At 46.1% G+C, this 10,698-nt stretch overlaps 1 protein-coding gene across 1 annotated transcript in view; it reads right to left on the bottom strand.

Annotated features, from left to right (window-relative positions):
* The window catches only part of AHNAK (AHNAK nucleoprotein), a 97,870-nt gene that overhangs the window by 35,449 nt on the left and 51,723 nt on the right, over positions 1 to 10,698 (bottom strand). The window contains exon 5 of the mRNA XM_012810651.2: positions 5,550 to 5,649. Coding sequence (XP_012666105.1) covers positions 5,550 to 5,649 — 100 coding nt within the window. The remainder of the gene's footprint in view (positions 1 to 5,549; positions 5,650 to 10,698) is intronic.

The following is a 10,698-nucleotide window of genomic DNA, read 5'->3' as shown; positions in this document are numbered from 1 at the left end:
TGGAGGTTGCTGTGAGCTGTGATGCCATGGCACTCTACCCAGGGGGATAGCTTGAGGCTCTGTCTCAAAAAAAAAAAAAAGAAAGAACCAAAATAAAAGTTTGATTTCCTCAAATGCATAGGAGAACACTGTGAAGAAAAATGAAGTCGGGTAAATGGGATAGAGATGGGTGTGATTTTATGCCGACTCCTCAGCAAAGTCCACTTGGAGAAGTAACCCTGAAAAAAGACCTCAGGAAAGGTAGTCGCTTATCCATTCTCACTGCCAGTGCTCTGGCCTTGACACTAACAAAAGTTTCTCCCTTTGTCCAAATGGGCATTTCTGCCCAACATGTCTCACAAAATGGAAATATCGAGCTGGAAGGAAACTCGAGTTTGTTTTGTAGATAAAGAAGACCCAGACCCAGAAAAGCTGCCACAGGAAACAAAGCCCTTGACATCAGGGAGCTTACATTCTAATGAGGGAGAAAGAAACAAAAAATATTCGGGTTAATATACATCAGAAAGCAATAAGTAAGTGAAGAATTTGAAAGCAGAGTAAAAAGCAAAGGTGGGACCTGAAGTCGGGGAGGGAGTGCTTGTTACTTCATGCAAGGGGTCAGAGAAGGCCTCTCTGGTCAAGTGACATTATAGGGGGAAGAGCTTTTTATGGGGGAAGAACATTCCAGGCATAGTTCACAGCAACTGCAAAAGCCCTGAAGTGGGAACTTGGCTGCCAGATCAAGGAACTGCAAGGCAGCCCTTGTGGCCAGAGCTCAATAAGGGAGAGAAAGATGAGGTCACAAGAGCAGTGAGTGCCATGTGTGTGTGGAAACACACGCACTTGAGCTTTGCCTCAAATTTTAAAAGGGTCAATCTTGTTGCTGTGCTGAGACCAGAGAGGACCAAGGCAAAACAGGGAGAGCAATCGGGAAAAAGTTACCGTAATCCAGACGGCAAAGGTGGTGGCTTAGATCAGGGTTATAGCAGTGGAGACGAGGAGAAGTGACTAAATTCTGGATATGGAAAATGGAGCTGATGGGAATTGCCAATTGACCAACTAGCTGGTATAAAAGAGTAAGAGGAGTGCAGAATGATGTCAGAGCTTTCACCTGAACATCTGTTGAGGTAAAGTTATGGGAGGCAGCGGTAAAGAGAGCCGAAGGATAAGAGGGGATTTTCCCATCAAGTTTTCAAACTCCTTTCCTGACTTATAAAGTCCAATTTGCATAAGAACCGGACTACAGGATCCAGCAGTTGCATGACTGGGTATATACCCAAAAGAATTGAAAGTGGGAACTTGAAGAGGTATTTGTGCACCTATGTTCCTACAGCATTATTCACAACAGCCAAAAGGTGAAACAACCCAAATACCCAACAGGTGTGTGGACAAGCAAAATGTGGCATACACACGCAATGGAATATTATTCAGTTTTAAAAAGAAATGAAATTCTGACACAGATGAACCTTGCAGACATTATGCTAAGTGAAGTGAACCAGACACAAAAGGACAACTACGGTTCTACTTACACGAGGTCCCCAGAGTAGTCAGATCCATAGACTCAGGAAGTGGAAGGGTGGGGGAAAGGGAATGAGGACTTAGGGTATTATAGAATGGCCACAGGGTTTCCATTTGGGAAGATAAAAAAAGTTCTGGAAATGATGGTGATGGTTGCACAACAATGTGAATGCACTTAATGCTATTGAAACAAGGCTCGGCACCTGTGGCTCAACCGGCTAAGGCGCCAGCCACATACACCTAAGGTGGCGGGTTCGAATCCCCAGCCCGGGCCCGCCAAGCAACAATGACGGCTGCAACCAAAAAATGGCCGAGCGTTGTGGCGGGTGCCTGTAGTCCCAGCTACTTGGGAGGCTGAGGCAGGAAACTCACTAGAGCCCAGGAGTTGGAGGTTGCTGTGAGCTGTAATGCCATGGCACTCTACCCAGGGGGACAGCTTGAGGCTCTGTCTCAAAAAAATATATATATATGCTATTGAAACAAACACCCAATAAAGGTTAAAATGGCACATTTTATGTCTATTTTACTACCAGTCTTTTAAAAATAGATGACCTGGGCCGGGCACAATAGCTCCTGCCTATAATCCTAGCACTCTGGGAGGCCGAGGCAGGTGGATCACCTGAGCTCAGGAGTTCATCCGAGACCAGCCTGAGCTGGAGCGAGACCCTGTCTCTAAAAACAGCCAGGTGTTGTGGCAGGCGCCTGTAGTTCCAGGTACTCGAGAGGCTGAGGCAAGAGAATTGCTTGAGCCCAAGAGTTTGAGGTTGCTGTGAACTATGATGCCACAGCATTCTACTGAGGGTAACAAAGTAAGTCTGTCTCATTAAAAAAAAAAAAAAAATGGTGGGGGAAATCTGATGGCTGCTTTGGTGACCTGGCCAGTGAGACACCAATAAAAGGGCAGAAACCTTTCAGCTAAGATTTTTTTGAGTGTGTCAGGTGCAGCTCTCAGTACTGGGCCAGTGCTAACCGGCTTAATCCTCACAGCCAGCATATGAGGCGAGCATCCTAACCTCCCAGGCCAAGAAGTGGGACTTGACCCCAAGCAGTCCAGTTTCAGAGCAGGGCTCCTGTTCACTTGGCTACAGGCTGTAAAGCAGCACAGTAGGACATCCAGCAGCAAGACTTCATGGGTCCACATTTGTAGCTTCGACTCTCTAGCATCTCACCCCTCAAAACTTCCTTGAACACTTAAGACTCGGTATTGCTGTCCTGATTTCAAAAGCTCTGCCTGCCGGTGTGAACCACACAGCCTTATCTCAAAGACCAGCAGCGATTCTCTGACTGATTTTCTTCTTTTTTACCAAAATGATTCTATATGACTGATGTGTGAGAAAAACCATGCTGTGTTCAAATGGGTTGTTAAATACGAAGGGAAATGGCAGAATTACCTGAGAAGTTGACTTAGAGAAGCTGGAAGCTCATGGCAGGGGCAGGAAAGGTTCATTTCTGGCATTCCCATGAAGTAAAGTTTACACAAAACACCAGCTTCAAAGTCCGTGGAAGTCAGGGAATATGTAAGTCCGTTTCTTTCTTTCTTTCTTTCTTTTTTGAGACAGAGTCTCATTATGTCACCCTGGGTAGAGTGCCATGGTGTCACATCTCACAGCAACCTCAAACTCTTGGGCTTAAGTGATTCTCTTGCCTCAGCCTCCCTAGTAGCTGGAACTATAGGTGCCCACTACAACACCTGGCCATTTTTTTGTTGCAGTTGCCATTGTTCTAGCTGGCCCGGGTTCAAACCCACCAGCCTTAGTGTATATGGCTGGCACCATAACCATTGTACTACAGGCACCAAGCCTCTTTTTTTTCTTTTGAGATAGAGCCTTACTTTGTTGCCCTCAGTAGAGTGCTATGGAGTCACAGCTCACAGCAACCTCAAACTCTTGGGCTTAAGTGACTCTCTAACCTCAGCCTTCCCGAGTAGCTGGGGCTATAGGTGCCTGCTATAATGCCCGGCTATATTTTAGAAATGGTGTCTCACTCTGGCTCAGGCTGGTCTTGATTCCCTGTGAGCTCAGGCAATCCGCCCACTTCAGCCTCTCAAGTGTTGGGATTACTGGTGTGAGCCACCGCACCCAGCCACAAGTTAGTTTCTAAGGAAACGTCCATGATCAGAGCCGGGAAAAGAGCCATCCCGGCCAAGGATAACTGCAATCAGTAGCTGAGCCCAGACTTGGAGGCTCAGGACCCTGAGATGGTGACTCAAGGCCTAGTGAGACAGGGCGTAAGGGGGTATGGAAGAGCATTGTGAAGAAGCAGGAGCATGGACTGGCACCCTAGGTTTGGGGACAAGCAAGCAGTTCGGTACTTCAGGAGTGAGGGGTACATAAGGAGAGGTGGAGGCCGAGGGGGGAGCCAGATCACAGCGGCCTTCGGTGCTAAGCCAAGGAAGGGAACTTTACCCTGAAAGCCATGAGGAGACACTGAAGATTTTTTTTTTTTTTTTGAGACAAAGCCTCAAGCTATAACCCTGGGTAGAGTGTCATGGTGTTACAGCTCATAGCAACCTCCAACTCCTGGACTTAAGTGATTCTCTTGCCTCAACCTCCCAAGTAGCTGGGACTATAGGCACCCACTACAATGCCCGGCTATTTTTTGGTTGTAGTTGTCATTGTTTGGCAGGCCCAGGCTGGATTCGAACCCGCCAGCTCTAGTGTATGTGGCTGGTGCTTTAGCGGCTTGAGCTACAGGCGCCACCAACACTGAAGAATTTTGAGGAAGAGAGTAACATGATCTGATTTCTTAATTTTAGTCTGACCCCTATTTAAACTCACTCCATCCATGGAGGCAAAGATCTAAGATAGGCAGACAGGAGGCAATTGTAGTAAGTAACAAAAATCAAAGATGCCGGAGATGTTAAGGAGGTGGTGACTGATGTGGTGGCACCACATGTCCAGAGATGGCCCTGGGCAGAATAAAGCATAATAAACAAGGGCAGTTTTGAGTGAAGGGGGTGTAAGCCAGGGGGTGGGGCAGTGGAGTGAATAGAAGTGACAGAAAGAACAACAGAAAGAAGGGGTGAGCCTTGGAAATCTGTTGGCTCTAAAAGAATAGCACCAAAAAAAGGAAAAAAAAAAAAAAGAATAGTGCTACAGTAAAAGGGGGTCTATAGTAAAAGGGGGTTGGGCTTGAGGGATGGTTTCCTTAAACAGGGGAGAGGCTTGGGTGTATTTATTTGCTGAATGCATTTGCCCTAGGCTAAAAGAGGGGTGCCAGGGAGAAAGGAGGTGAGGGAAGGGAGGGATTGCCCTGCCTGGGCTGGGATGAAGGAGGGAGAGTTGGGGGGGGCGGTGTGTGCTGAGCTCCATCTCCCAGATGTCAGGGTCCAGCTGGTGCTGCCATTGCAGGAATGCAGGATACAGGCTTGGTGAACATTACAAAATTCTGCCACATATTCCATATTTTCTGTGAAATCTGATTCCTAAATGTTTGCAACTACCTCTAAAAACAGTTCAATTTTGTGCAGGCCAAAAACATGGCTGTAGCCCAAACTGAGCCCCCATTTAGCTCCCTATGTGACCCAGGATTTCCACACCCCACAGTTGCTTCTCCCCCTGGGGCTCATCCTTCCCGTGGGCGTCTCCCTCTTAGGAGCTGGGAAAGCATTTCCTTTATATGATCAAAAAGACGTTTTACTAAAGTCTGGTAGATCTTCAACCAGAAGTAGATTCTAACCCTTTAATTCTGAGTTTTTGGTCTTCTCCCCACCCTGGCCTCAGAGTTTAATAGATACTGTCTGAAAATGTGAATGTTCCGCAGCAGCCTGACAAAGAAACCCTTGAGAATCTTTCTGAAGGAGGAACAGTCCTGTAGTTAAGTGCATTTCCTACAGGCTTCTCAAAATGCCTAAAAGAGAGAAGGACTTGCCTTTGGGGGTGGGGGCGTCCTGGGAGGGAGGGGCTGGGCTAGCTCCTTCCTGTGTGACTGCACAGCCCAGGCAGGCACGCTCATCTGCCAAGCACTCTGCTCCCCTGGGCCTTATCTCTAAGATAGAGGGTGTCATTATCCTAATTAGGGTTATCCTCTCAGTTCCCTCCACCTTCTCTCACCTGTGTTTGGGGTGGAGACTGAAACTGCCCCGGCTTGGCTGGTGGTTTCCTTCGGTTTACTCTGGCCCTTGCATTCCAGTGGCGATGGCTGTGGTGTATTCTAACAAGGATAAAGATTATTACTGGGTCATTCACCAAATCATCAAACCAATTAACATTTCTCAAATAACTACTATGGGTATTTAAAACACCAGAGACCTCACCTGGCCATCTCCCACCCCACCAAAGCAGCCACGCCCAGCCCACATTGGAAGCTCTGACTGTACAACAGATAACAGAGAATCCTAAGAAGGGACTGGGGAGAAGCTGAAGGACTTCTCTCTGTGAAAATCTAATGAAACTCATACAAAGGGGACAAGGCTGTCTCAGGTTACTCATTCACCAAACCCAGTCACTGTCCTCCAGGACATTGCAGTGGTAGAAGGAGAGTGATCTGAACACTGAGGAACAATGTGCAGACCAAGCAAACAATGTTTAAAAAAGAAGGGTTTTGACTTGGCGCCTGTGGCTCAAGCGGCTAAGGCGCCAGCCACATACACCTAAGGTGGCGAGTTTGAATCCAACCCAGGCCCACCAAACAACAATGATGGCTGCAACCAAAAAAAAAAAAAAATAGCTAGCCATTGTGGCCAGCGCAAATGGTCCCAGCTACTTGGGAGGCAGAGGCAGGAGACTCACTTGAGCCCAGGAGTTGGGGTTGCTGTGAGCTATGATGCCACAGCACTCTACCCAGGGGAATAACCTGAGGCTCTGTCTCAAAAAAAAAAAAAAAGAAAGAAAGAAAGAAGGGTTTTGTGGTGGAGCAGAGGACCCATCAGTCTCTCCACCGACCATCTTTTCTTTATCCAACTCTAAGCTGGATGCCATGAGACAAAGTTTCCACACACAAGACTGAACACCACTAGGATTTCCTGACACCTTATATGGTAGATCTTCAATCCAGGGGTCACCACCAGCTGAGGTGGAGGCCTCAGCAGGAAAGAAAGCCCACCTGGCCATGGAATTCCCTGGCTGATGCCAGGATTCCATATGGAAGCAACATAGAAATCAGTTCCCAGAGGAGAACAGAGTCACTATCAGTGGGTTATTCTTTTCTTTTTCTTTCTTTTTTTTTTTTTTTTTGAGACAGAGCCTCATTTTGTCACCCTCAGTAGTACTGTGACATCACAGCTCACAGCAACCTCAGACTCTTAGACTCAAGCAATTCTCTTGCCTCAGCCTCCCCAGTAGCTGGGACTACAGGTACCTGCCACAACGCCTGGCTATTTTTATGTTGTGGTTGTCATTGTTGTTTAGCAGGCTGGGCCAAGTTCAAACCTACCAGCTCCAGTGTATGTGGCCAGTGTCCTAACCACTGAGCTATGAGCACCAAGCCGGGTTATACTTTTCATGTGTTTGCCCAAGTTGAACATCATCTCAAGAAATTATTTGTGTCCAGTGCAGTGGCTCACACCTGTAATCCTAGCACTCTGGGAGGCCGAGGCTGGTGGATTGCTTGAGCTCAGAAGTTCAAGACCAGCCTGAGCAAGACCCTGTCTCTAAAAAAAAAATAGCTAGGCATTATGGCGGGTGGCTGTAGTCCTAGCTACTTAGGAGGCTGAGGCAACAGGATCGCCTGAGCCCAAGAGTTTGAGGTTGCTGTGAGCTATGACTCCACACCACTCTACTGAGGGCCACAAAGTGAGACTCTGTCTCAAAAAAAAAAAAAATCACATTCCTCATTAGCATTTCCTCAGGGCTGAGACAATTGATTATTTTTCTTTGCGTCCCAGAGCCTAGCACTGTGTCCCAGGCATTTTGCAAATGTTTGTGGTTTGGATAGATGAAAAGTGAAAAATGAATGAATGAATGAATGATGTAATATTCTTTCAACTGAATGGTATTTGCATTTCTATAACAATTGATGCCATGAAAACTTCCAAAGCTCTTAAAAACTGCACATAGATTAATCCTGGGTCACTGATTTTTCTTTGACCACAACTTTCAAAAATTCCAATAGATTAATCAGACACGAATTATTATTATTATTATTATTTATTTTTTTTTTTTTTAATTGAGACAGAGCCTCAAGCTGTCCCCCTGGGTAGAGGGCCGTGGCATTACAGCTCACAGCAACCTCCAACTCCTGGGCTCAAGCGAGTCTCCTGCCTCCGCCTCCCAAGTAGCTGGGACCACAGGCGCCCGCCACAACGCCCGGCTATTTTTTGGTTGCAGCCGTCATTGTTGTTTGGAGGGTCCGGGCTGGGGATTCGAACCCACCACCTTAGGTGTACGTGGCTGGAGCCTTAGCCGGTTGAGCTATAGGCGCGAGCCAGACATGAATTATTTTTACAAAAACAATCTTTCTTTTTCCAGAAAAAGTTTGGTTGAATTATTAAGAATTTGATGATTCTTCCTTTTATTTTAATTTGTTCAGTTTTCAGTTATAAAATGAAAGTCAGAATAAGTCCAAATAACCACAGATGGAAGGAATGTTTTCTTCTTTCAGAAACAATGATTAAATAATAATGGCAAACACATTAGCACTTACCACATGAGTTTTTTGTGTTTGTGTTTTTTTTTTTTTTTTTTTTTTTAGACAGAGCCTCAAGTTGTCCCCCTGGGTAGAGTGCTGTAGCATCACAGCTCACCACAACTTCCAACTCCTGGGCTCAAGCAAGTCTCCTGCTTCTACCTCCCAAGTAGCTGGGACCAAAGCACCCGCCACAACACCTGGCTATTTTTTTGGTTGCAGCCATCATTGTTGTCTGGCAGGCCTGGGCTGGATTTGAACCTACCACCTTAGGTGTATGTGGCTGGCGCCTTAGCCACTTGAGCCATAGGTGCCAAGCCATGTTTTGTTTTTTTAGACAGAGTCTCACTATGTTACCCTCCGTAGAGTGCTTGGCATCACAGGTCACAGAAACTTCAAACCCTTAGGCTTAAGCGATTCTCTTGCCTCAGCCTCCCAAGTAGCTGGGACTACAGGCACCCACCACAACGCCCAGCTATGTTTTGGTTATAGTTGTCATTGTTTTTTGGCAGGCATGGGCTAGGTTTGAACCCACCAGCTCCAGTGTATGTGGCTGGCACCCTAGCTGCTGAGCTACCAGCACTGAGACTGTTTTTGAGACAGAGTCTTACTTTATTGCCCTCAGTAGAGTGCTGTCTCATCATAGCTCACAGCAACTTCAAACTCTTGGGCTCAAACGATTCTCTTGCCTCAGTCTCCCAAGTAGCTAGGACTATAGGCACCCCCCACAATGCCCAGCTATTTTTATTTATTTGTTTTTTGTTTTTGTTTTTGAGACAGAGTCTCAAGCTATCACCCTGGGTAGAGTGTCAAGGTGTCATAGCTCACAGCAACTTCCAACTCTCGGGCTGAAGCGATCCTCTGGCCTCAGTTTTTCTATTTTTGGTAGAGACAGGGTCTTGCTTTTGCTCAGGCTGGTCTCCAACCCATGAGCTCAGGCAATCCACCTACCTCTGCCTCCCAGAGTGCTGGGATTACAGGCGTGAGCCACCACATCCGGCCCACGTGACAGTTTTAACCCATAAGTTAACTCCTTCCAGCAACTCTGGAGATAGATGTTATTGTTACCTTGTTTTACTTATAGAAGGAGAAACTAAAGCACAGAGAGCTTTACTAATGTGTCCTAGATCATCCAGCTAGAAAATGGCAGAGTAGGAATTTTAACCTGGTTCACGAACCCACATTCTAAATCACTAAATCAACCATTAATGTTGCACAGCATATATTAGAAAATGTGAAAAAAGGAGAAAAAAGCTTGGTGCAGTGGTTTGTGTCTGTAATCTTAGCACTCTGGGAGTGGGTGGATTGCTTGAGCTCAGGAGTCTAAGACCTGCCTGAGCAAAATCGAGACCCTATTTCTACTAAAAATAGAAAAACTAGCTGGTGTTGTGGCGGGCACCTATAGTCCCAGCTACTCAAGAGGCTGAGGCAAGAAGATCACTTGAACCCAAGAATTTGAGGTTAATGTCAGCTACGAGACCCCAGCACTCTACCCAGGGCACGGAGTGAGACTCTGTCTCAAAAAAAAAAAAAAAAAGAGGAAAAAAAAAAGTCCAAGCCAAAGTTGTCAGTATATTCAAGGTAAGAGGTTATCCTGAAGAAAGAATGATTCTTAGCTAAATATATAGATTACTTCACAGTGTTTTGTTGGCATAATTCAAGAATAAAACTAAAGCACTGGGTGGCGCCTGTGGCTCAGTGGGTAGGGTGCTGGCCCCATATACCGAGGGTGCTGGGTTCAAACCTGGCCCCAGCCAAAGTGCAACAAAAAATGGCTGGGTGTTGTGGCGGACACCTGTAGTCCCAGCTACTCGGGAGGCTGAGGCAAGAGAATCACCTATGCCCAGGAGTTGGAGGTTGCTAAGAGCTGTGACACCACAGCACTCTACTGAGGGTGATAAAGTGAGATTCTGTCTCTTAAAAAAAAAAAAACAACTAAAGTGCTTTAGAAATAATAGCTTATTACTAAAATCAGCAAAAAAGATTCCCCAGTAGCTGACGGAATAACGGAGTAGTAAACGAGTTTGGTTTCTACTCACTTCAGAAAATAAAACAATCAAATCACTAACCAAATGGTTTCCTGATATAAATACAAAATTAATCTGAAATCATCAAAGCAAGTCACACTGCCTTAAAATCCTAGGCTCCTTCTAGAAAGAAAACCTTAGGATAGGCGTCCTCAAACTATGGCCCAGGGGCCACATGCGGCCAGCCGGGTGCTTTTGCCGCCGCTGCCTGTCCTGCTTAGCAGCCACCTCATCCCGGGGCCCACAGTCTGGTCCTCCAATAGTCTGAGGGACAATGAACTGGCCCCCTGTTTAAAAAGTTTGAGGACCCCTGCCTTAGGAGGAAGCTATTATTAAATCTAGCTATCCTGAATGGTAATTCCAATTCAATCACTAGAGATTAATATTAGGGCACACAATTATTCTAAACTGTGTCAGTGCCATGAAGCAGAAAGAAGGAAAACCCTGTTACTTACAAAGAAGCATAACCAGAGAAAACTTTCAGGGAGAAAAACCATTTCACGGCCACCATGTTGATCTTAACTTGAATATAGAGGTTGAGAAAAACAGAAGAATGAATGACATTAAGGTGTGGGTAGGGGAGAGAAATAGCCATAGAACTAAAGGGTGT

The sequence above is a fragment of the Otolemur garnettii genome, unplaced genomic scaffold (assembly GCF_000181295.1).
Source record: "Otolemur garnettii isolate 467f Iridium unplaced genomic scaffold, OtoGar3 scaffold00140, whole genome shotgun sequence".
In the NCBI taxonomy this organism is placed as follows: Eukaryota; Metazoa; Chordata; class Mammalia; order Primates; family Galagidae; genus Otolemur; species Otolemur garnettii.
The sequence above is the reverse complement of the archived record's forward strand: the minus strand, read 5'-3'. Positions and strand labels throughout refer to the sequence as shown.